The sequence below is a fragment of the Chelonoidis abingdonii genome, chromosome 7 (assembly GCF_003597395.2).
Source record: "Chelonoidis abingdonii isolate Lonesome George chromosome 7, CheloAbing_2.0, whole genome shotgun sequence".
Taxonomy (NCBI): domain Eukaryota; kingdom Metazoa; phylum Chordata; order Testudines; family Testudinidae; genus Chelonoidis; species Chelonoidis abingdonii.
Genome location: NC_133775.1, coordinates 26,032,645 through 26,058,994, shown reverse-complemented (window position 1 = coordinate 26,058,994; position 26,350 = coordinate 26,032,645). Strand labels below are relative to the sequence as shown.

The 26,350-nt window shown below is 41.4% G+C and overlaps 2 protein-coding genes across 23 annotated transcripts in view; one reads left to right on the top strand and one right to left on the bottom strand.

Annotated features, from left to right (window-relative positions):
* Nucleotides 1-10,395, bottom strand: part of DNAJB4 (DnaJ heat shock protein family (Hsp40) member B4) — a 46,098-nt gene extending 35,703 nt beyond the window's left edge. For 2 of the 7 annotated variants that reach the window (XM_032802472.2, XM_075067745.1), the window contains exons 1-2: nt 10,049-10,280; nt 2,361-2,566 (exon numbers count right to left, since the gene is read on the bottom strand). The gene's annotated coding sequence lies outside the window, so the exon portion shown is untranslated. Of the gene's footprint in view, nt 1-2,360; nt 2,604-2,642; nt 2,859-10,048; nt 10,281-10,309 lie in introns of those variants that run through there. The other 5 variants (XM_032802474.2, XM_075067747.1, XM_032802477.2 and 2 more) reach the window with 5 other exon arrangements.
* A 107-nt stretch (nt 10,396-10,502) lies between these two features.
* FUBP1 (far upstream element binding protein 1) overlaps nt 10,503-26,350 on the top strand; it is a 63,202-nt gene continuing 47,354 nt past the window's right edge. For 7 of the 16 annotated variants that reach the window (XR_012656240.1, XM_032802491.2, XM_075067737.1 and 4 more), the window contains exons 1-17: nt 10,503-10,857; nt 12,090-12,180; nt 13,179-13,241; nt 14,112-14,150; nt 14,522-14,561; nt 15,550-15,599; nt 15,692-15,763; nt 16,030-16,087; nt 19,749-19,911; nt 20,039-20,137; nt 20,228-20,329; nt 21,007-21,109; nt 21,202-21,302; nt 22,583-22,724; nt 24,354-24,514; nt 25,785-25,939; nt 26,026-26,105. Coding sequence is in view for 15 of the 16 variants with exons in the window: in XM_032802491.2 (XP_032658382.2) it covers nt 10,612-10,857; nt 12,090-12,180; nt 13,179-13,241; nt 14,112-14,150; nt 14,522-14,561; nt 15,550-15,599; nt 15,692-15,763; nt 16,030-16,087; nt 19,749-19,911; nt 20,039-20,137; nt 20,228-20,329; nt 21,007-21,109; nt 21,202-21,302; nt 22,583-22,724; nt 24,354-24,514; nt 25,785-25,939; nt 26,026-26,105 (1,765 nt within the window). In the remaining variant the exon portion in view is untranslated. The remainder of the gene's footprint in view (nt 10,858-12,089; nt 12,181-13,178; nt 13,242-14,111; nt 14,151-14,521; nt 14,562-15,549; nt 15,600-15,691; nt 15,764-16,029; nt 16,088-19,748; nt 19,912-20,038; nt 20,138-20,227; nt 20,330-21,006; nt 21,110-21,201; nt 21,303-22,582; nt 22,725-24,353; nt 24,515-25,784; nt 25,940-26,025; nt 26,106-26,350) is intronic. The other 9 variants (XM_075067742.1, XM_032802496.2, XM_032802495.2 and 6 more) reach the window with 3 other exon arrangements.

The window sequence follows — 26,350 nt, the reverse complement described above, 5'->3', positions numbered from 1 at the left end:
CACATCAGCTCTCTCCTTCCCCCTCAATGTTTGCCATCTGCAGGTGGGCTCCATTGATCAGTGCCTCCCCCTCCCTCCCTCCTGCCTGCTGCAAACAGCTATTTCAGGGCATGCAGGAGGCTGAGGGAGGGATAGGAGCGAGGACATGGTGTGCTGGGGGGAAGGAAGAGGCACGTGGGAGCTGGGGAGAGGCGGGGCAGAGGTAGGGCCTTGGAGTAAGGGGTGGAGTGGGGGCAGTGCCAGGCATTGAGCACCCTCTGTCCCCTTGACACAGTGGAAAGTCAGCACCTGTGTATCAGAGAAGGGGATTACCTCAGACCAGGCCTGTATGCTTGTAGCGGGAAGATGCATTTGCCTAGTCTCCCTTCCAAGCTAAGGAAAACTAACACACCTAAATCCCTGTTGGTTTTAAATGAAGAGACTCTGTATGAAGGCCAATGCAGCAAATCACTCAGCATGCATTTCATGTTCGAAGTCAGGACTATAAAGGACCACTGGTTCTCTCTCTCTCTCTCATCATGCATAATTTATTTGTCTTCAATTTCCAAGCCTTCACACACTACCCCCACCCTATCTTCTGATTTACTATCAACTTGTCAACTCCTGCCTCCTATCCACCAATACTGCCAGTTCCCCTTGCCCACTTGTAACACTTTCAAGCAACCACTTTCATGCTTTTTTGCACGCTGCAAACATTCACAAAAAAAAAACAACAAAACTTAACTAATTATCTTCCTGAGAACTCTTCTTTTCCTTGATGCCTACAAAAAACTTGACAACTGTTAGGCTGTGGGTGTGCTGAGACCACTACTTACCATGCTGACCCACATTGTTTCACTGTACTCTTCCTATTTTGTGTGGCTGTATCCATCTGTTGTATCATCTCATACTCAGATAATAAGCTGTTTGGGGCAGAGACCATCTTTTTGAGTCTATACAGAGCATAGTACAATAGGGTCTTGTCCATGACTAAGGCTGCAACACTAGTCTCCATTATTATTATTTGTATTACCATAAAGAGCAGTGCTATAGAAGTACGTGAGGTATTTGTAAAACTTTCAAAAAATTTTTTAAAAAAGTGGCTAGACATATATTTAAGCTTGTCAGAATTTTGTTGATGATTTTGATAGCTGTTTATTTTTAAGCATTTAAGATTTTTTTTATTTAAAAATTTTCAAAGTTGTGAGAAATTACAGGAAGGGGTCACACAATTGGGAGGGCAGGCAATTATTTAACAACTGTAGATGTTGAGATTCAAAACTTCAAAGCTTTATAATGGTTAAAATACAAATTGTCCGCATCACATCAAAATATATAAAGTAAATATCCTCAAAATCAAATTAACAAGTTGTCAAGCAGCATTTTTCTTACTTTGTAAATTTTGATCATTTATGGAAATACTTTTAATTAGTTTGTGTGTTTATGGTGAATCAACACTTACTGACATTCACTTATAAAAAAAATCTAAACCTTCCAAGCACAGATAAAAATATTACAGATATTCAAAAGAAAAGCTGTAAGGATGACATCCATCCCATATTCTTCAACTGAGCAGTTCCACTGAAGTTTTGTGAGCATCTGTACATTTTGTAGCATTGGACCCAAAAATGGACAAACCTTGTATTAAGTCAGTTATGTTTTAGCCCAGAGTAAAATTCTATAGCAGGATAAGGATTTTGTAAGAGAAATGCTGACAAAACTTTAACTATAGCATTATAAGAGCAGTCATCGCAATAGAATCCTTTTTGTTCTTCCAATTTTTCCTCTCTGCTATCTGGTCCCCCCCCATTTATCTTCATCAAAAATCTTTAAAATCATCTACATGAATTTTCCTCTTCCGTAAGTGTAAAGAAGTGCAGTAAGCAATTCACAAATGTCTGTGCAGTTCAGAATTAGAAGTATTAAAAACCCTGTAGGTCCTGGCTTTCTAGATAAATTGCACTAGGTCATTAAAACCAAAAACAAATTAATTTATTTAAAAAAAAAATAATAAAAGACCCTTGTGAGCAAAACTTTTCCTTGACACGACATTTATGACAGCAGAAGATTGTATCTCAACTCTCCCCAAACCCTTATAAAGTAACTTGAAACTGATTACCAGACAAAGAATTTGGCATGTTTTAAAATTACAAGCTGGAAAGGTCTTGAACATTAGCAGCATTTTTTTAACCCAAAAGTCAACTTTCAAATCCAGCTTATAATGCTAAAATTCATACATATATATATACACACACACACAAAAAAGTTCACTCTCACCATTATATCTTTTTCCTCATCTCTACTTGTACATTAAAAATACTGAAGGAATAACTAAGCAATGATTTTTAAAGGAACAGTATATATTATCTTCTAGCAGTTACCAGTATTCTGCTGTTTGGACTGTAGATGTTTATCACCACCTCAGGGAACTCAGCTGCCAAAAACAAAGCTGGGAATGACTTTCCCCTCTTCTTTAAATATGAAATAGTCATCTTGCAAATGAGCCTCTCACTGTATGGATGAATTCTGTGTGTGATAATTAGGCACCACTTCTCTCATGCTTTGAAATTTCAAGGAAGAAAGATATCTGGAAGCAAGGAAATTAAATTGCTCAATCCAGAATGTGTTATGTACATAAGTTCAAAGCCAGAAATATGGAATACCTTACAAATTCCAAGAAGCAGGATTACTTTGCTATATAGAATGTGTTCAATGTTGATGTCTGCATATTCCCAAGATTTGCACTGTTGAACAGAAAGTTACATAGGAAAGGGGAACTGCTATCAGAGTTATAGATTCCCTAGCATTTAGAAACAATAGTCTTTCTTCCTTCCCAGGCTGTAGAACTAACACGATTATTTTAATAGGCTGTATTGGTTTGTTTGCCTGTAGTGTGTGTCATGTATTGAGGGAAAGAAAGCTAAGCAGAAATGAGGACAGTATCCTCTTTAGAGGTGATTATCACAGGTCAAAATTGTGCACTGGCAGGTCAAAGTGGGGAAGCTCTTTTTGCCCTGGTCAATGGGTTAGTCACTGAAGGTAGTAAATAGACTCTTGTACCAAAAGAAAGCATGATAGCATAACCATGTTTCAATGCGCTTTTTTGTTTCATGTGTTGATAGTAACATTTATACCATATCTATTTGAGAACCTTACACAGATAGTGACTATTCTTATACAGCCAAATGCAAGTCAGAGCATCTAGATAAAGGATGGGCAAACTATGGCCTGCATGCCAGATCCGGCCTGCCAGCTGTTTTAATCTAGCCCTCAAGCTCCCGCTGGGGAGCGGGGTCAGGGACTTACCCCACTCTGGTGCTCCAGCAGGGGAGCAAGGTTGAGGGTCACTTCACGCAGCAGCAGCACAGCTCCCACGTGTAGGAGCAGCTAGGGGGCTCCGCTCTGCATGCTGGGAACCGCAGCCAATGGGAGCTATAGGTGCAGTGCCTGTGGACAGGGCAGCGTGCAGAGCCACCTGGCTGTGCCTCTGCATATGAGCTGGGGAAAGGACATGCCACTGCTTCTAGGAGCCACTTAAAGTAAGCGCCGCCCAGAGCCTTCACCCCTGAGACTCTCCTGGTGCCCCAACCCACTGCCCCAGCCCTGATCCCCCTCTCGCCCTTGAAACCCCATTCCAGCCCGGAGCACTCTCCTACACCCCCAAGTCCCACAGCCAGCATCCCCAGCCAGAGCCTGTACCCCTTCCTACACCACAACCCCCTGCCCCAGGCCTGATCCCCCTCCCACCTTCCAAACCCCTCGGGTCCCAGCCTAAAGCACCCTCACCCCAAACTTCTCATCTCCAGCCCCACCCCAAAGCCTGTACTCCCAGCGGCAGCCTTCACCCTCCCCTCACACCCCACTCCCCTATACAGCCTGGAGCCCCCTCCTGCAGCCAGAAATGAGTTCAGGGACCACCTCGGAGCCCGTACCACCAGCCAGAACCCTCACCCCCTCCCACACTCCAATCCCAATTTTGTGAGCATTTATGTCCCGCTATACAATTTCTATTCCTAGATGTGACCCTCAGGCCAAAAAGTTGCCCATCTCTGATCTAGACACAAGGGAAAAAAACCTGAAATGAGTGAGTTTTTTTTAAGAGGAAAACTGCTTTCTGTCCTAAATGATTAGAGCAACATTGGAACTTAAAGTGTCCAACTAGAATGCCAGCAAGAGGCTTATAAAATTTTAAAGCAACTTGACATCAGTTATAAAGGATTCCATCTGAAAAACATTTACAATGTAGACATATATCAAAAAAAAAAACAAACAAAAAAAAACACAGAATAAGCAATGGTGACATTTGCCTGAGAGTCTTCTAATAAGAGCTAGGTCTTATATAGCACTTTTCATAAGTAATCTAAAAAGCACTTTACAAAGGAAGACAATACCAGTATCCCTATTTTACAAATGGGGAAACTGAGGGACAGAGAAGGGGAATGACTCGCCCAAGTTCACTCAGGTCAGGGGCAGTCTGGAATGGAACCCAAGTCTTCCAGGCCCCAGTCCAGCACACTAATTAGGCCATACTAGTCACTCTTCCTTGTTTGGTAAACACTCCAATCTGTGCACTGCCAATAGGTTTCTGAGTAAGCTTACTTATTACAAGCAACAGGAAACACAGTGTTGAGGCCTTTAATAGACTTTTAACTAACACAAAAATCAATCTTAAAATGCCCACTTTATATACATAATCTTTTAATTTCAGGGTGATTATAATGGAGAAGCCAATGGAATAGGAATACATCTCCATTCACCTTCCTGTGACAGAATCAATTAATAGAAGCAGATAGGAAAAGGAATTCTCTTTTTCCTGGAACAACTCCAGTTCTCTCTTTATGTGTTACCAATACAAGTCAATAGACCCTAATTAAATTAAAAAGCCACTCATTACTACATGAAAACAGTATTTTTTAAAAACATCTTAAATAATAAAAGCACAACATTTTTAAGTGTCACATTGGCAATGTGCAAAAATAGAATTTACTTAAACCTAACTTTAAATTGGAAATATATGATGTAGTAACAGAAGAATACACAGCAGTAGGCCATCCCCTGACACAGACACAGCAGATGTAAGCTATAGTACGTTCCTCTCCTCCCCTCCCACAAACACACACACTTAATGGTCCAATTTAAGTATTGCTATTACTTTCTCATATTAGCCATACTCTATGGCCTTCAGCTTCATCTAGAGCTGATTTTTTGTCATGTCGCAACATGTTAATTGATTGCCAATTATTTCTGGCCAAAAATGCTTGATCCTGGCTGTGGTTCGAGAACTTTAAGAAAGGTCTATATTAAACATAACTAAATAGATAGATGGCACAAATGAAACCTCATTCCAAATTGACACAAGCTTAAAGAGCCTTGTAACCAAGGATATGACAAATCCACTTTTTAAAAACTTTATCAGATGCTTACTATCAATTTCAGCATTCACTGGATACCAGATACAGATACTGACACTACAGAAGTTAGTAAAATAATGGCTGTAGGCTCTGAAGCCTGGTCCTTTTGAGCACCCACTAGCTCGCTCACTGCTAAAAGCCCCTCCCCCAGCCTAGGAAAGAGCTACTGGACTGAGAACCCAACCAACTTCGGGGGACAACAAAGGCAACAACAGGAACAGGCACGGGAGTTAAAGGGCAAAAACTAGGGAACCAGAAGGGGACACTGAGCAGAGAACCCCAGACAGCGCCCACTACTCCTCAAAGGCATCAAGAGAGCCAGCAGACGCTGCCCAGAGAAACTCCCCCGCCAAAAGACAGCCCTACAGTCGCAGGGGTCTCCCTCTGCCAACCTCCTCTCCTTGGTGTTAGAAACGGCCACCTTGGCCATGGCCAGGAGGAGGTTGACAAGCTGGTCCCGCAACTTCGTGGGGCTTTGGATCAGGTGTGCATAAAGTAACAAGTGTGGGGAAAAGTGCAGCCAGAACCTCAATAAGAGGTTCTGGAGGAGCCGGAAGAGGGGCTGCAGCCTGGCACACTGAAGGTATGCGTGCGCCAGGATCTCCCTCACGCCACAGAAGGGACAGGCTTCAGGGACAGAGGTGAACTGCGCAAAGTACACGCCTGTGCTCTCAGCTCCATGTAGGAGTCACCAGCTGATATCGCCGGCAGGCCACGGGATTAAGATGGAATATAAGCTGGCCCATCAGGGTTCCCCACCCTCCACTGCTGGCGAAAGTTCCCGCCATTTGGGTGGGGAAATGAAGCATGTGCATCATGACCGCATACAGATGGTCTCTTGGCACGGTTCGGAAATGGACCAGCTGCAAGATGTGCAGCCAACTTGGGGTACGAGGAGGGGGAGGCTGGGAAGGCTCATGGGGCAGGGGACCAGTGGAAAGATCCAGAAGGTCTGGAGTGAGAGGCAGGCAGGGTGCACCCTCTCACAGGACCCGCTCAAAGAAAACCCCAGCCTCTGAGGACAGGGGTGCCTCCACTTCCTGGAGAATGTGCTGGGGGGGGGGGGGTTTAAGGGTGGAGAGCTCCATGAGCTGACCTAGCCGCCAGGGGATCCACCCCAACCCCAGGACATAGTCCAAGAGATCTCCAATCTTGGTGACTCCACCAGGACGAACCTCCAGCACACCAAGGGGGACTCTGCCACCTGCACACGGAAGCTGAAGGTTGCTAGCAGGCCTCCACAACGAGATCTACCCTCTCAGAAGCCGCCACGGCCTAGTTGCTGAAACCAGCCTCCAGGTCCAGAGGAGGTCCTGTAGAGGACTGGCAGCTCAGAGAGGTCTCGCGGAATGACCTCTTGGACGGAGAAAAAAGGGCTGCCGGTCATATTAGAGACTCAGCAGGCAGTGGAGGAAGGCACGAGCCATATGCTCCACGCCGAGCCACCTGCCACTATAAACGAGTTCTTGCAGGGCATGGAGCAGAAGACACGGACCTGCTTGTGCAGCATGTCAGGCCCTGTCTCCCTTCTTCATGGGAAGATGGAGAACCCTACAGAGACCCAGTGCAGTTCTGGCCAAAAAAACTCCAGAACCAACTTCTGGAGAATTGGCCATGAACCTCGGGATGGGCACAGCGGGTTGAGTTGGTGCCAGAGCATGGATACGAACCAGTTGGTTATGCACCAGCAATCCTGTCTCAGCCCTGCACTCGCCAGTCACCCTGCCGTCTAAACCTTGCCGGTTCTCCAGCAGAGACAGATGTGTGGTAGAAAGGTAAATGCCAAGATAGAGCAGCGGACCCACGCTCCACCTGATGGCCTGAAGCGTGGGTGGGAGGGGAGTTCGCCTGCCACACTTGGCCGATCACCAGGCCAAGCTCTTACCCAGCTGACCTGGGCAGAGGAGCCACAGAATAAAGAGCTTGGCAGCCTCTACCCGCACCAGATTGTCCAGGTTCTGGACCATGAGGAGCACGTCATTGGAATGCTGCCAGGGACCAGCTTCACCTCCGGTTCAGCAGCACCAACCCCACCACTCTTATGAAAGATGGAGGAAGGCTCAATAGCCAGAGTATACGGCTGACCTAACAGTGGACAGCCTTGCACACTCCTTCACAAAGTTGACAGGTGCGGTCAAGGTCCAGTTGACCCTGACCAAACACTCTGCGAAAGTGTACAGCACTGGAAGAAACCCCATAAACTGGGCCCTGAAGCGAATGCCCACGGAGTGCCAGGAGATACCTGTGGTCCTGTATGTCGAATGCTTTTTCCTGATCCAATGACAGGAGGGGAACAACAGCCATCCCTACACCCTAGCTCTAAGAGATCCCAGACCTGGTAAAGATATATCAAAGATGGTACGGCCCGGGAATGGTGTAGGTCTGGTCAGGATGGACCACAGCGAGATGGCCTTTTGCTATGACCTTGAAAAGGATAGGGGTTACAGTGGATGAGAAAGCTGGATAGAGTCAACAGTGAACCCTTGTTTGCCAAGAAAGGCCTAAAGGCATTTTGGGCTGTATAATGTAGGGCAATTGCAGCAGATCAGGATGTGATTATTCTCTCGATTCAACATTGGTGAGGCCTCATCTGGAATATTGTGTCCAGTTTTGGGCCCCACGCTACAGAAACATGTGGAAAAAATTGAAGAGTCCGGCGGAGGGCTACAAAAATGATTAGTATCAAAGGGGTAGCCCGTGTTAGTCTGGAATCTGTAAAAGCAGCAAGAGAATCCTGTGGCACTTATAGACTAACAGACGTTTGGATCATGAGCTTCGTGGGTGAATACTCACTTCGCCAGATGAAGTGGGTATTCACCCACGAAAACGATTAGGGGGCTGGAGCATGTGACTTATGAGGAGAGGCGAGGGAACTGGGATTGTTTAGTCTGCAGAAGAGAAGAACAGAAGGGGGATTTGATAGCTGCGTTCAACTACCTGAAGGACGTTCCAAAGAGGATGGATGCCTAGTCTGTTCTCAGTGGTACCAGATGACAGAACAAGTAGTAATGGTCTCAAGTTGCAGTGGAGGAGGTTTAGGTTGGATATTAGGAAAAGCTTTTTCACTAGGAGGGTGGTAAAGCACTGGAATGGGTTACTTAGGGAGGTGGTGGAATCTCCTTCCTTAGAGGTTTTCAAGGTCAGGCTTGACAAAGCCCTGGCTGGGATGATTTAGTTGGGAATTGGTCCTGCTTTGAGTGGGGTTTGGACTAAATGACCTCCTGAGGTCCCTTACAACCTGATATTCTATGATTCTAGCAGCTCGTGCTGAGGAGCGAGATGGGACGCCAGTTCCGTAAATCGCGGAGGTCCCCCCTCTTCGGCAATAAGGCGAGCACGGCTCGCCTGCACGAGAGAGGGAGGACCCCGCTCTGCAAAGACTCGGCCCAGACGGTGACCAGGTCTGGGCCGAGGACGTCCCAGAACACGCAGCAGAAATTCCATGGTCCATGCCCAGGGATTTATTAGTGGGCATGAGATGGAGAGCTTCCGAGAACTCAGCCAGAGTGGGAGACAGCTCCAGCTGTTCCTGGTCACCCGTGCTGACTGTTGTGAGTTCATCCCAAAACACTCCGCAGGCATCAGTGTTGGTCAGATCTGAAGAGAAAAGGCAAGCACAGAAGGTCCAGGCCCTCTTGCATATCTCCACCAGATCCGTGGGCGGGGGGGTAGTATCAGCCACCAAAAGGCAGATGACATGCTTCTTAACCCCCCATCTTCTTCTGCAGGGCACAGAAGAAGCGGGAGCCACGATCCATCTCCCTGAGGAGCTGAAGCCTGGTAGGAAGATGCTAGAATCAATAGAGCAAACCATCCTGAAAAATGAATATCCTAAAAAGGAATCAAAAGTAGTACTGACTGAATGAGAGTAGTGAAGTGCCAAGGCAAGGAGCACAAAGAATTTAGTAGTGGTACATCTTAAAAAGCCAGGTTGCATTTAGCTGAAAAGAGAAGCCACACCAGAGAGAGAGCCACAAACCCCAGAAGAGGAATTTAGGCTTTCGTTCCCCCGCACCCCCCGTGGCTGGCATGCCAAGCGGAGAAGTCTCAGATCCTCAGCTGGTCAGAACAGCTCTGCATATCTGCAGGCTCACCTCACCATGCGGCAGTTAACGCGGCTGTTTCTTGAGGCGCTGCCAGTTACCCCAGTCCGCGCTGCGGCGCGGCACCGCAGACCTCTCGCCCCACCCATCCTCCCGTCGCAATAAAGCGCTAGTTCTATGTAACCCGAGCGCGTTACACAGGGGTGATATTTTCTCCGTGACCACGCTACACAACAACGCGTTTAGAAACCGCCGCCGCAGCCACCCGCCAGGACAACCCCCCCCGCCGCGGCACTGCAAGCCCAAAGCCCAGCGGGCTGACCGGCTTCGCCGCATAAGTTTTGGGCGGCAGTCACCTGGCAAGCGATGCTTCTCTTCCCCAGTAGCACCACCCCAGCTCGCCCCGGGGAGCAGCCCCAGAGCCATACTAGGCCAGGAGCTTTGCACCCCCAGATATCACCCCGGGGTGGGACTCGGCGGGGGAGACTGTGCCCTGGAGGCAACGAGCTCCCTCAGCATGGGGCCAGCGCCCAAGGGGGCAGTGCTCAGACCCCAGCGGCCTGCGAATAGCAGTAACCGCTCGCCTCGCGCGGAACTTCTCCTTTCCTGACTCACTCAAAGCCGCAGAAGTGTCAGTCAGCGTTAGCAGGTCGCGAGCCAACCGAGCTCCCAGCAGCCCCCACGCTCCAGCTGAGACTGTAGCTCCACGCGCTGAAAATTAACCTTCAAAGCTCGCGAGATCCACCTGTTTCCTTTCCGCGATCTCCCAAATCCCGAACCGATAAAAGTCATCGCGTGATATCTAGCCTCCCTTCCCCCCCTACACGATGGGGCCTCTGAAATCCCGTTCCAGGAAGGAACTATCACGAGCCTTACCTCCCCGCCTCGGAGGATTTCCCCTTCCGTGCCGCCTGAAGGGCATCTCCGGAGTTATAACCTCGCCTCCACACATATACCGGCTTTCAGAGTGAAGTCTCACGAGATTTCATCTTCTTCCACGTGAACCTCCACGAAATCCCACCCCTCCCTTCCAGAGGTCTCGCGAGGTTTCTTCCCCTTCCCTGCCCCCCTCCCCCGAGCACGATGCCGCGCAGGAATGTGAAAGGCTCCCGCCCGCCGCCATTTTCTTTCTTTCTTGGCAGGCAGCGAGTAGGGCAGGAAGCGCCGGCGGAGCGGCTATGGCGGATTATTCCACGGTGCCCCCTCCTGCTTCGGGCGCGCCCGGAGGAGGAGGAGGCGGAGGTGGGGGAGTCAACGATGCCTTTAAAGACGCACTGCAGCGGGCTAGGCAGGTGTGTAATATGGGCACCAGCCCATCGGTAGCTCCGACCCTCAGGCTCGGGGGCCTGGAAGCGGCTCCCGATAGGGCATCCTCTGATCCTCAGCACCGGAATCTCCCCTCTACCTATTCTGGGACAAATAGGGTGGGTCCTCCGCAAATCCTTTGAAGCGTATCGGGTGGCTTCAGGGGTTTGTTCTGGGGAGGGGGCTGGAGTAAGGCTGGATCCGCTTCCCTTTCAGGGGCCTCGTTTTCTGCGCACGTTGGGGTGACGGCGGTGCTATTTGTTTCTTCTCCATTCCCCGCCCTGTGTACGCAGTGAGGAGGGATTCCTGTGCCTCCCCAGCACACACAACGGGGGGCGGGGGCTCCCGCAGCGCCCTTGCCCCTTCAACCCATAATGAGATGGGGAAGGGTCCCCACCTCTGCTTGATCCCCGATAATTTGCCCCCCGTACCCACAAGGTCCGTGAAGGGAGAGGTTAGGGAGGCGACTTTTCCCGGGCCTTCCCTCTGAGCCATTTGGGTGGGTGAGTGGGAGCAAAGAGCGAAATCATAGCTAGTTACTACAAACGCCTTATCCCAGGCAGCGCGCAGCCTTGGGTCACCGCCCTGCGCTGCCTGGGGAGGCGAAGAAGAAAGAACCGCTTGTCGCAGGTTTTCGACGAGGATCCCACCTCGTGTTCTAAAAGGCTCGGGTTCAGTTCCATTTATTATGTTGCCTGAGGCGGTCTTGTATCCTGGTAACGTGCTCAAACTAGTTTGAAAGTGTTGGGTTCGTTGGTCCTGAGCTAAAACTACAAATTTCCGTTGAGTACTCTCGCTCCTTTAGTTTTCCTTTTAACTTGATTTGCACATTCGTCGTTTTTCAGTTGGCTGCACTTAAGTCTTCATTTGGTAACGAGCAAGATGTAACTTTATACAGCATTTAAAAGGGGAAGTCAGTGCAGTTATGAGATTTAAGGTGATCTTGCTAGGAGTTGGGTTCTCTGTGAGATAACTCATCGTGTTTTAATGAGATGTAATATCTCAAAGATCTTGTGGCAAAATACATGGTGCTGCCATTTCTAAATGCAGCAGTCTCTTCTACTTTCTCCATGGGTGAAACCTCATGAGTTCAACAACCTCCCTTTTGTAAAGAGAAATTTGTAACCATGCAAAATGCTCTTTAAATGCCTTTCTTAAAGCAAAATGATAATTTGATCAAGTGTGCTCCAAGATGATATGCAAAGAGGGACTTTTTTTCATCATTTGAGATGTATATTGTTTTTAATATGTATTTTTTTTTTAAACCTCAGTAAAACTAGGGCAAACCAGGACTGAGCTGCAAGGTAAAAAGTATGTCATGTTTGTTTTAATTATTTTTACTTTTATCTAGATTGCAGCAAAAATTGGAGGTGATGGAGGGACATCAATGAATTCAAATGATTACAGTTATGGAGGACAAAAAAGACCTCTTGAGGATGGAGGTATGCTGTCAAATATATGTATACTACCATAATTCATTTTGTTCAGGCAGCGGTGTCAAAAATGTCCTAAAAATTCCACAGAAACAATAGTATAGATCTATATTGTACAGGCATGTGCTCCCTTTAAAGCACACCACACACTTTCCCAATTTGGTTTTAATGGGGATTTTTGTTTAGAAATGAGTGGCACTATTTAGGTCTAAAGTCTGTGTAAATCAATTCTTAGACCATTACCTGACCTGTTGTACTGACACAATGCAGTACATTTTAAGAGGAAAACCCATGGGTAAGGTAGGTGAAACATAAATAATTTAGAGGATACCTTTATGCAGATATGTTGAAATCTTTTATTCCCTATTAAGGTTGAAGGTGGTCACCTTTCAAACCTATGCTGGGTTTGACCTCTGTTTTATTATTGAAGATACCACATCTGGTAAACTATTTTTAATGCATTTCATTGTAAAGGCATAGGACTTTAAAAAAAAAAAAAAAAAAAGACAGGGAAAATAAAAATTCTACTTGGCTAAATGTTTTACTAACTTCAACATACAGCATGCATGAACCCTGATAAGATCATGCTGTAATATTTCCTCTACTTTTGTTGCAGTTTCCACTTTTTGACTTACTTTACTTTGCAGAAAAGTTGGCTACTGAATTGTGTGGCATGTCTTCTGATTTTTTACTATACTGCTAGTGTGAACTTAGCAGGGTTTGATATGTTTAATATACACACATAATCCTGACTAAATTATGGAGAGAAACTTCTGAACTTGGAGGTGTTCATATTTTGTTAGGTCTATATGAGCTGTGACTTTTTTTTTTTCCCTGTAAGAGGATTGTGACTCAGTTTACAGAATGTAATTAAGGCTTCAGACCAGGAGTTCTTGTATTCTTTATTAAAGTGTTTTTCTATTAATAGTGAGGTTTTTAATATACAAAAATGAGCTAATGATGCTTCAGATGATGTATGTAATGTATTCTTTTTATTTTATGTGTAGATGGCTCTTGGACAAGTCCGAGCAGTACAACACACTGGGAGGGAATGCCCTCTCCTTTTAAAGGCAGGAATTTTTATTTATTACCTGTGTTTAGTATGTAAACGTGAAATAAACTAGTGGATCTTTTGAAATGGATGACACAAATATTTCTTGGATTATGTGTCTGACTTTTTGCTACACATAAATTATGATGGTTCATCACATAACTTTGAATTTGGGGTGGGGAAGGAAACATCTGAAGTAGTCTTTTCAGATATAGGTTGTCAGTGCCTTTCATTTTGCTTATTTGTACAAAGAGGATTTTTTATGTTAGTGATAGAGTTGCTTTGAATCTACTTTTTTGTTTGTTTTTTCTTTTTTCTTTTTTTTTTTTTTGAAGTTTTATGCTGTGAAATGCTTGATATTTGGATAGGAATTTCATACCACAGTTCAGACTCAGATTGCATTGCAGGGGATTATTGTTGCTTCTTAAATTATTCTATGTAGATTTGTGGTCACTTGTCAGAAATTTTTTTAAGCCATTGTTTATTTTCATACTGATTTTTGGTGGACTTTTATCTTCAGTTCTTACTGTAGAAGCATCATTAGCTTGAGAAGCGAGTTATTAGGAGCAGAGTTAAATGTTGTTGCTTGTCTTAGCTAAGTTTCATTGACTGTTTATGGATATCCAATCAGTATGTTTCTAAAACTATGCTTTTCTTAAACCACTGGATAGACAAATGGAAATACTTAACTTCTTTTCAAGTATACTAACCGAGTACTGTACTTATATTATTTCTTTTTTTATTCAGATCTATTCCCTGAAATTACCAAAACAAATTCTTTTGACTAAAAAATACACTGGAAAAGTTACAATTCACACTCATGGGACAGCCATTAGTTTAAAAGATTCTTGTTTCTTGGCAAAAAATAAAAAAAATCTTAATTTTGCAGATCAACCAGATGCTAAGAAAGTTGCTCCTCAGAATGACTGTAAGTATTTTTTATTTCATTTTAAATAAAACCTAAACAAGTGTACATTTTCAGAGCAAGAGTATGATGCAGTATTCTGGTAGGTAATGTTGGACCAGTGAGATCACGGTGACTTGACCCGTATGTCTCAAGTTTCTTTAAGTAAAATAGGCTTGTTTTTTATCAGTTTGATAGTTGTGGAATATTATATGCTAGCAACAGAGCTGAGAATCAGTTTGTCTTTTTCAGCTATACTTTTATACCTCTTCTTGGCAACTTTTTTTTAAAACCCTGCTTTGTCAGAAGTAGCTAGTGGGAAATTTCTGGCTTAATTGTGAGAGAATTTTGCCTTTATTTCTGAATTTAACTTTAAAAATACTTTTTATTTGTAGCTTTTGGAACCCAGCTACCCCCGATGCATCAGCAACAAAGGTAGGAGCCATAATTAACATTTTGTTTACACATACTTTTTAGAATTGGTTCATTTCCAGGAAACAACTTCAAAACATTTCTCCTAAAAAGACAATGTTTGAACATAATAATGAAACACAATTGTGAAGTGATGCTTGTTACAATTTAGCCACAATAGGCATAAGCTAAATATTTGAAATGTATATAATAGGTTTAGTGTCCGATCCCACATCTAGAACTGCATGGGGACTTGATATCATGTCATATGTGGGATGTGTGATCCATAGGGTCGGGCATCTGGTCTGAAGGAAAAGATTATTTTAAAAGCAAGAGGGAAAGATTTCTTAAGGGAAAAAATATTGGAGTTAACAAAATTTATGCCGAACGTATCTGATCAATAACTTATACTGCATTCTTCTCATCTTGCTTCTTCCTTCTGTTGCCTCAAAAACACAAAACTAACCAACCTGCCCACATGCCCTTTTAATTCTTGATGTGCATTTTTTTGTTATGGAAAGGGCCTATATTTTTATACATCTGTTACATACTTCTAATGCTACGTAACTAGCAACATGGAATATACTAGTCTTTTTCATACCAAACAGATTTTTAGCAGAAATAATTGATCTGTTATGAAGTACATAAATCTAGTATCTAAATTTTATATAATGTAAATTAAGAATGTTGTTTTTGCCTCCTAATATTACTGTTTGGTATTCTGTGTTTACAGGTTGTCATTTTGGCTTTTAATCTCTATTTAACCTGAAGAATTTCAGGTTGAAATGGGCAAAACTTCTGAAGTAAAATTGCATAAACTTGGCTCTTGTTCAAGTCACTAGATGCAGTAGATGCACCCACAGAAAGGCATTTCCCCAAAATGTTACAGTATGTTTCTCCTTCGTGTGATTGTGAAGAAGGCAGCCAGTCTTTGTGTACAGATGAAAAATATTCTCTAAATTCTAAGCCAGTGTGGTCTCCTAAACATACGTTATCTTTTGTCTTTTTTTAGGTCTGTAATGACAGAGGAGTACAAAGTTCCAGATGGAATGGTTGGATTCAGTAAGTAATAATATAATATACAATATAATGGAGCTCTTAACAAGTGTTGCTGTTGCTATTGCTAGTAACATCCTTTGTTTTTATCCCTCAAGTAATTGGCAGAGGAGGAGAACAGATTTCACGCATACAACAAGAATCTGGATGCAAAATACAGATTGCTCCTGGTAATTATTTCATTTTGAGGTTATATACATTTAGTGGTACAAGTTTGGAACACTGATCATTTGTTTTTCAACTAAATTTATTTTAATCTTTAGCAACTGGGAACAGGTACAAGTAATTTAAGTGCAAAAAAATCTTGAGACTGTCATTTGATTGGTTTGATGAAGTGTTAAAACTTCCTACAACACACTATTCTATTTACTTAGCTACAGATTCCTTGCGAGTTAAACATAGTTGTTAAATCTGTTTCATTTTACAAACTTTATAGATAGTGGTGGCCTGCCTGATAGATCTTGCATGTTAACTGGAACACCCGAATCTGTTCAGTAAGTATATTGTCTAATACTTTAAAATATTTTTAGATCTAAAAATGTCATATGACTCCTATACAGTGAGGTGACAATAACTAGACTTGAAAGGATTCAGTTTTTATTAGTAAACATTGATTGTAATGCATACAGAAATTGACAAAAATGTGTTTTCACTGATGATCAGAATTTACAGATAGGCAAAATAAGAAAAATGCTGTTTGAGTGAATTTGATTTAAGGATATTTCCTTTGCATACTCTTGTCATGTGCTATTGACAATTTGTGTTTTAACAGTTATAAAGCTTCAGTTCTTTGAATCTGAGCGTTTATGGTCATTAAGTAATTATTGTGACCCCATGTTGTCTTGAGGGGAGAGAGGAGCATAATTCCCACAACTCTGAACATTTAAATAGATAATGTAGAGAAATGCTTAAGAGTAAGAATTGGATTGTACTGAGCCTGAATATAACCATTCAACTGTTAAAATGAAGTAGCCCCTTTCCTTGCAGTCAGGTCTATGCTGATGGATCAGACCCTAAGGATATTATTAAATCAAGGATGAAACATTTGATATGACTGAACAATGCAGCTGGCCTAATTTTGGCTAGTAATTATCAATCTATACACTAGTTTCATCATGGGTACAAAGTGGCTCAGAGTGGTGATGTGACCATGCCATTTGATTTTATGTTGATATATAATTTTCTGGATGAAGTTAATATTGAAATGTGGTGTTTCTGATGATTAGTAAGGCTTGGGAGACATTCGTAAATTTGAGTTCCTTTAATATTTTTCTTACTGCCATAATGTTAACAGTAATTTGAATTTGATCTGTTTCCAAATAATTTATTTTACAATATGTCACTAAGCAAAAAGACATTAACGTTTGTTAAACATAGATTAAAAAAATAAAGGGAGGGCATAGAACATCTACTTTTTTTAATTTTGAAAGGGTCTTATGCCTTTCACTCAAATTGGCCTGCTTAGGAATAGCTTTTTAGCAGACCACCTGATCACAACAAAATGTTACAAGATTAGATTCATTCTGGCTCAATAGGATAAGCACTTATTAGCCAGAAGACAAATTGAGAAAGAAGCAACTGGAATCAGGTGGGTCTGGAAATTTCTCCATTGAGGAGTAATAGTAGAAACCCTAGTTTCTCTTCGTTGAAGTTACTCACGGCACAGTCATGGATATGTTAGTGTTCAGTCAGAACATTTAGAATTTTAGAAGAAGGCCCAATGGTGTGAAGATAAATGTGTTCCTATTATATAGTAGTGGTGGGAGTAATCGTGGTGGTACTTGGTAAATCAAGGCTTTCCAGTACACAGAACTTAAGCTTTTAGCTGAGACAGAAATGTTTAGATGCCTCCTAGTCTGAATCCTTACTGTCTTTATGGTTTAGATGACCTGTATCTAAAGCAGCATAGTGCCCATTGATAGAAGACTTGCATCAGCAGAGAGAATTTTCACCATCCTGTGCTGTGGTGGGTTGGTCTGTGAAATTACACAGCAGAGTATATTCTCGTTGAATGCTGGAAAGTCTAGTGGAGAGGTTTTCAAACTGTGGTCCACAGACTGTCAGTGATCTGCGAGCTCCATTCAGGTGGTCCGTGGATAGTTCCCTCTAAGGTGCGTGCCTGGGCAGTCGCACACAACAGAATGAAGGGTGACCTGCCTAATTAGTGGAGCCGTGCAGGCTTAGCTTCACTAATTAGGTGCCTGGACCCTGGAGAAGATGCCATAGGTTGCCTACCCCTGGGTTAGGCCTTTGACTCTTGCCGGTATGTTATCTTAATAGCTGGGAGTTGAGGATTCTTTTCAAAGACTTCTGTTGTGAAATTTTGTTTTAGTGACTGTTTTTGGTGATAGTAAGGTGGTGGGGGAATAATTATCCTCAGTTTCTAAATAAACTGGTTCCCAAATGCCTTCAAAAGGGAAAAGTAGAAATTTTCAATTTATTTTTGTTTGATTGTTACATTTTCTGTTTCCTAATTAGCTAGTTCATGGCATACAGTAGAACCTTGGCGTTATGAACACCTCGTGAATGGAGATTGTTTGTAACTTTGAAATGTTTGAAACTCTGAACAAAATGTTATGGTGGTTCTTTCAAAAGTTTCCAGCTGAACAGTATCTTAATATAGCTTGGAAATTTTACTATGGAGAAGAAAAATGCTGCTTTCCCTTTATTTTTTTTTTTAGTAGTTGACATTTTAACACAGTATTTGTTTGTTTTTACCTGATCATAGCATAGAATATCAGGTTGGAAGGGACCTCAGGAGGTCATCTAGTCCAACCCCCCTGCTCAAAGCAGGACCAATCCCCAGGTGGCCTCCTCAAGGATTGAACTCACAGCCCTGGGTTTAGCAGGGCAATGCTCAAACCACTGGGCTATTCCTCCCCTGTAATTTATGTACTTCTGTTTCAAAATGAGATGTGTGGTTGACTGGTTAGTTTGTAAAGTGTTCATAACTGCGGGTCTGCAGTATATATTTCAGGCAGTTTTTAAAGTAATGTTTATCTTTAATGTGTTGGTATTGATGGAATGTTTCTTATTGTACTAGAAAAATGGAAGTGACTGTTGATAAACACTGAAAACTTTAAATTGCAAACAAATTAATGGAACAGGGAAAGGCAAATGAGAATGTAATGAAATAGGAGAATTTCTCCTTGTATGGTGAATGTGCCCAAAAAAATTGACATTTTGGAAAGCTATTGGAGATTTCAGAAGGAAGATGATAGGGTGTCCAGTAACCCCTGTGTGCTTTTATTAAATTGTCCTGAAAACTCTGCATTTTATAAAAGCCGTAAGGAACTAATAACTTATCCCCTAGTTGCAACTAGAATTACTGTAGCATGGTGGTGGGAAGGCCCTATTGTTTGGTATTGAAAAGTGTGGAAAATTCTGGTGCTAGAAAAAGTAAGTCAGAGTTCTACAGGGGAGAAGGAAAAAAAGTAACTACCTAGAAGTCAAGTGGAACTTCTTGAAAATTCGCTAGAAGAAGGTTATCGGCCACCACCATATCGGATAGTTTGAGAACTTGTTTTAATGCTGAGGAAGGAGGAGACACCTTCAATAATAGTCAAAATTAAAAATTGAGATATTAAAAAGAAGAAAAAAGGAGAAACTTAGTATCGTGTAGAGTTTTGCTACGACAGCTTGCAAACAAGTAAGAAAAACAGGTGGACCTAAATGTGAGATTATGAAAGACTGTAACAGACGAGACAGAAGAAGAAAGTAGAAAAGCATCAGCCACAATACCTGCTCAATACCATGAAGCTGAAGAAAGTGACTGGAAACAGGTCTCATCAGTACAATTTCAGGGACTTGGATATGTGGCATTAAGTTCACTTTCTTATTTCACATTGTATAATTGGGCATCTAAACCAGTACAGTTGTTTCACTCTTCTTAGAACTCTTCATAGGATGTGAATCTACCATATTCACACAGAACTCATCTTCATGGAGTCTCACATAAAGATGTTAACGGAAGCTAAACTGGGAAAGCATCCTGTGGAACTTGAGAAATACATCTTTTATGGATATGAAATTATACAAATGTCAGTTAAAATTGTAATGAAGAAACTTTTTGGCTGTGTGAAATGAATTTTTCCAACTGGAACAATGCACAGTTTGTAATACATTTAGCAGTAACTGTCCTGTCTGTCTTCACAGGTCTGCAAAGAGACTGCTTGACCAGATAGTTGAAAAGGGAAGACCTACACCTGGCTTTCATCATGGTGATGGACCAGGAAATGCTGTCCAAGAAATTATGATTCCAGCTAGTAAGGCAGGATTGGTTATTGGAAAAGGAGGAGAGACCATTAAGCAACTTCAGGTAAGTTTTAAACATGGGTAGGAGTGGGGGTGCGTGTGTGTGAGAGAGGAGTGGGGGTGCGTGTGTGTGAGAGAGAGGGGTCAGACTTTGGAATTGCATGGAAATTCAGTTTTATATTGTCAAATAGGAACGAGCAGGAGTCAAAATGGTAATGATTCAAGATGGGCCACAGAACACTGGTGCAGACAAACCTCTTAGGATTACAGGAGACCCGTACAAAGTTCAAGTAAGGAATTTGTTTCTAGCTTTATCTTTTTTATGTATATCAAAACAGTTTTAAAATTATAGACTCTAAAATACATTTTTTTTTCTTTAGCAAGCCAAGGAAATGGTGTTGGAGTTGATTCGTGATCAAAGTGGCTTTAGAGAGGCGCGCAATGAATATGGGTCAAGAATAGGAGGAAATGAAGGGATAGATGTATGTATAGTTGAAAATCTGTTGTTCACTGTGTACTTTGAGACTGTTTAATAATGTTAAAAGCTAGTTAATACCAATAGTAGCTCTTTAACTGTATCCCAAAGTGGTTATGGCACATAGGTATCACTTGCTCACCACTGTACTACTACTGCCTCTTTGTGGAATGCAGCAGCCATCATGTGCCAGCAATAATGAACAGCAGATTCTGTTGATTTGGAGGTGTTTTAATCCTTCTAAGAGGAAGTGAAGAAAAATCTAGTTAAAATCATAGAGTGAAGAATGTAATTACACAAGTTGGAATTTGGGCAGGTGTTTAATCCTAGCTGTTGTAAATGATCGTGAGTGGTGAGGGTTCCTGCTGGAGTTATTGTTTGATGATACCAGTATCCTAGGCCCCCTAACACCTTGTTCAGGCATTGGCTGGGGGAAAACCACTATCTGCTGAAGTGATGCCTCTATCACAATCTGTGGTATCTAGAATTTATTTCCCCTTTTTGGCCATTCCATCCATTTACTGGCTATGATGATGATTCCATATTTGCTTAGATTTGATAAGATTGCACGCTGAGGTGGTATGGTTGGTGACCAGTTCAATTTTCCAGTGTTCCTTTTTATTGTTATCTTTGGTAGGAATATTTGTTGTTTCGAGATATTCATTGATGATGATTTCTCTTAAGGTCCCAATACCGCGATTTGCTGTTGGTATTGTAATTGGAAGAAATGGAGAGATGATAAAGAAGATACAGAATGATGCTGGTGTTAGAATCCAGTTTAAGCCAGGTGAGTGGAGGGTGTGTGCGTAAATGTTGATCAATTTGGCTTTATTTTTAAGTAAAACATGGCTTAATTTAAATATTGCTTTCTTATTCCAGATGATGGAACAACTCCAGATAGAATAGCCCAAATTACAGGACCTCCAGACAGATGTCAACATGCTGCAGAAATTATTACAGACCTCCTTCGAAGTGTCCAGGTTAGCTAATATTAATAATATTTTGTGCAAAAAATAAAATTTCAGCTGAGTTAGGAAAAATCCCATGTTAGCTGTCTGTCCATTTTAATAAACTTACTTAATGGGAGTTTTTGAGTCTGTGTGGAAAACTGAGCATGGATTATAAAACATCCTTGTTTGCAGTTCTTAAGTGTCAATGAGGTTACTCTTTTTTAAAAAAAAAAAAAAAAATCAGTTTAAAGCCCATAGCAATGTCTTTCCTGGCTATTCTAGAGCTGTTTTTATTGAGTTGACAGTTGTCTGTTAGTGCACTACCTGCTTTTAATCAATCATAATCTTGTGGTGATTACTAACCCTTTATCTAATCATTGACTAACAGTCTCACCATTACATCTGAAATAGGCAGGCAATCGTGTTTTGCTGTATTGTGAGGAACACTCCTTTTCCCTGTGAAATCAATCTGGTTTTTGCCCTACCACACTGTTTTTAAAGTTTAACTTTTTTTAAAAATGTGGGTTGGGACAAAAGGAGTGATTTCAACATTTTTATATTCTCTGTCTGTGAATACCTCCCTTCCAGCTGCAGAAATTCAGGGTACTGTATGTGGTTGTCTTCTTTTAAACACATAATTGCTGCTGTATTTTTTTAACTGCATGCTTCAGTTGTGCATTACCTTCTGCTCAACTCTTCAAGGGGAGCTATGTTTAATGCATATGCTTCAGCTATGTGCTAAATCAGATGCAGGAGCATAAAAGCTTCCTATGCAGACTTTTCTGACCAGGGTGCTGAAGGCCAGCACAGTTACCCCCTTATTTATGTGCACGTGTGTGCATACAAAACTGGAATGTGCTTTTTTTCCCCATACCTTTCTGAACCCTGTCCCCTATATCCAGCCACTATTGCCTTCCCTCTCTTCTCTTCACTTCCACCTGTTGGATGTCGTGTGATCTTCCCTCCCTCCTTTTGCACCTTAGAGTGATTTTTGAGGAAGACCACTGGACTCCTGTGGTATGACAGAACTTGGAGTAATCTGGAAATGAAGCAGGAACATAAAATGAGTGAAAGCACTTCAATGAAAAATCCTTACTCAACTAAATGTTAACTATATACGTTACTGGGGTGTGTATGTGTATATATACACACACACAAATAATTAAGCCTCTTAAATGTATTAATCTGACACTTGTTAGTTGGCAGTGGGCTTTGTTCTAGAGTCACCTGTTGTCACTAATGAATTAATTGTGGTCAATGAGGCAGTATGTTTTAATAGTGTGTGCTAACTTGTAGCTTTCCCCCATTAGGCTGGTAATCCTGGTGGTCCCGGACCTGGTGGTCGCGGAAGGGGTAGAGGCCAAGGCAACTGGAACATGGGGCCTCCTGGTGGATTACAGGAATTTAATTTTATTGTACCCACTGGAAAAACTGGATTAATCATTGGAAAAGGCAATATATTTTAAATTAAAATATATTCTAACTAGAAATCATAGTACTTAGTATTTTTGTGTAATTAATTATGCCAGAAATCTTTGCAAAAAGTGCATTGATTTTTTTCAGTTTAGTTTAACAATGTAATCACATTGTATCCATGTTGATTAATGCAACACTAATTTCCTTTTTCTTTAGGAGAGAGTGGTTGTTTCTGGTAGCCAGAGTAATATGCATCTTGCTAAGATTATTTAAATATAACAAGAAGTCTGAAGTTTTTAAAACTAAAGGCTGAAATGTTTATCTTTTACATTCTTGCAGTTGGTGAAAGTGCAAGTAACTCTTCTTCATCCAGTATGATCTTAATTTAGACTTTCCTTATTATACATACTGTAATTATGTCACAGAAGAAATCTCTGCTCTTTTCAGCAAACATCTACTAAAATTAAGTCTCATTACTAAGATTTTTTTTACTTTTAAAGAAATATCACAATTTATAGAAGATACTAGGCTTTGAAATATTATACCGTAATTAAAACTTAAGATGCACTACACTGTCAAATGAGATATACACTTAATTGTTACCTATGTCTTTTTATTTACTCATTTGTAATAAGTCTTTCAGACACTACAAATTATTGATCTGTTGTAGTTCATCTTTTGATTTGGAATACGAGTGCATGGTTTAAATGGACACAAGCTTGCATCTCCCATCCAAAAACTGTGTAGCTATTAGTGTTAAGTGACATCTGAAATTAGTGCAAATGGAGGAGACTAGAGGGAAAAGTTGTTATCTTTTCAGTTAGTTTACTTATGCGCAGTTGGTAGCACATGTTCAACAATTAACTTCACTGTTTGGTCAGTTGCATTTTCTGTCATCCATACTAATATGATGACACCATTCATGCACTGCTCTAGAGGAGCTCAGGTATGTGCTCTTCAGCAGATTGGAAAAAATCTTGTGGGGTTTGTTTTTTTTGTGTCCGTTTGTTTTTTGAAGCACATTATTTGGAAGGTGGATTTTTCATTAGTCAGTTAAAATTGTGTCCTTTTAAATTCAAGTTGAGGTTCTTTCTTTTTGTGCATTCTTTGTTTTTCCCTGTATTGTATCTTATTCTTAGTATTACATAACTCGCAACTAAATCTTTTTTCTCCCTTCCTCTGGTATTTTTTTAATTAACAAAATCTACTGATTTCTATATGCATAATTTATCTTATTGAACACTTCTGTGAAGTGTGTATATCTGTATATAATTTTAGACATCTGTGGCTCTTGCTGTCAAATACTTTGTTACAGTTTAAATAAGTGACAGGTCTGCATATGCAAGAAAAGCACTATGCCATGACTTTCTTACTGAGCTGGTTTTCAGATACTGATATTGTCTTGCAGTCTCTTCACTTGGGGCTGGTGTTTTGTTTGCTTTTCGGTGTGTGTGTGTGTGTTGTTTTGTTTTTTGGGTCCCTATTGTCAGACCCAAGGAAACATTTTATTTTTTTTGTATACCTTGTGTAATTGAAAAGAATAGATAGATTATCAGCTCTGTAATTCAGTAGTTTTCTTACTTTCTTGTAAATGGCTTTTGCCTATATCTTATTTAGTATGTAAGTTAAATGTCTTGCCGTCAAAGGTGGATGTTTTGATTACAGGTGGTGAAACTATCAAAAGCATAAGTCAGCAATCTGGGGCTAGAATAGAACTTCAGAGAAATCCTCCACCAAATGCAGATCCTAACATGAAGTTGTTTACCATCCGTGGGACACCACAGCAAATTGATTATGCTCGACAACTTATAGAAGAAAAGATTGGAGTGAGTATTCGGGGAGACATTTTTAACTGCTGTAAAGGCCCACTGGTACACTCATGTCTTATTGTATCAAGATGCAATTGAGAGAATCCAGGAAGTTGAACAGAGTGGCTGTGGCTGCTTTCTCTATTTCTTCCCTCTTCTAGGTTGCTTGTTCAAATGTTATTAATTGGTTGATAGTAACTAAAAGCTGTTAATAGTCAGCACCTGATTATGTTTACATGTCTCATTTTATAATCGCATATTAATTTGCACTTTTCATGGTAGTCTGAGAGGTGAAGGATTAAATGGGAAGAAGATAGGATGACCGTTTTCCAGGTTGCAGTTTTTGCTGTTCTTGTGTAGTGGATAATGAAGAATTTGACAGCCTAGGAGACCAATTTGGGTCCACTAAACTATTAAGTTTAAAAAAAAAAAAAAAAAAAAAAAAAGCTACATTAAACACTTAACCTAAATCTTTACAAACTCCTCTTACTCTCTTCATGTAGATTTCTGTTTCAGTCATGGCTCATAATATAGTCTTGCTGCTTTTTCTATTCATTTTTGTTTGCCTACACATAGTTATAATTTCTTATTGACTTATTTTATTTTCAGTTTTTGTGCATCTGAATTTGTAATTGAATATCTAAGTATGCAGACAGTGCAAAAACTGTTGATTTTTGTACAATGCTCAGAATAGCTCATGTGTAGTTGGTAATGTTCTTTTTTTTTGCAGAGAATTGAACTGAAACGTTATCCTTTGATTAAAAGTAAAACTTGTTACATTTAATTTTTCTAAATGAATTCTCTGGTTGAAATGAAGAATGACTTGGTTTATGTCTTCATTCAGAACATTCATATTCTCTGGCTTTTTTTAATGCTATTAGTAAAGTTTAAGCCAGTGGTTATCTGATTACTGTCTCTCAATCATCAGTTGTACATGAACATAAAGACCTTTCTGGTGGTCAACATAATGAAGTATTTTTTTATTTTTTTATTTTTTTAATTTCTTGATATTTTAAACCTGCTGTTGTTGGTTATTAGGAGAGGTTGCCCATAAACAATGTGGGTGTTGGTGGGTGTGATCCTTGAGAACCAAATCAATGGGAGGAAGACATTGGAGTGTTAGCTAGGAAAGAATTCCTAATGAATCAGCGCTTGGAAAGAAAAGTTGAGTAGAGAACACCCGGGTGAAACCTTTTAGATGAGCCTCTATTGGAATTCAGATTTATGTTTCCACTGTGTGAAAACATGGGGGTCACTCTTCCCCCCGCCCACTTCTTTCCTGTTATAGGGTCCAGTAAATCCTTTGGGTCCACCTGTTCCTCATGGGCCCCATGGTGTTGTTCCTGGCCCACACGGACCTCCTGGCCCACCAGGTCCTGGCAATCCTATGGGACCTTATAATCCTGCTCCTTATAATCCAGGGCCTCCTGGTCCCGCACCTCAGTAAGTAACACTTTAATTATCTTATTTTTTTCAAAAGGTGATTCTCAAATTGGATTTCATTGCATGTGGCTCTTTGTCTTTTACAGTGGCCCTCCAGCCCCATATGCTCCACAAGGGTGGGGAAATGCCTATCCACACTGGCAGCCACCAAATCCACCAGATCCAGGTAAGAAATTGAGTCTTTTTTTACAAAAAGTTGTGTTCTGGCACACATTCAGTGGATGATTGTACATGGCCTGCTTTTAAAAGTGTGTTTTTATTTGTACGAGTAAATCTGAAAAGCTGTTTCTCTTTGGAATCTACTTCACTGATATCCACTCTGAATGTGCTGTTCTACATATACCATGTTTTGGTGGTGAACTGTGGAAAATCAGTTGCCAGAAAAAGCTGGGCTATGCTTTCTTGTTAGGG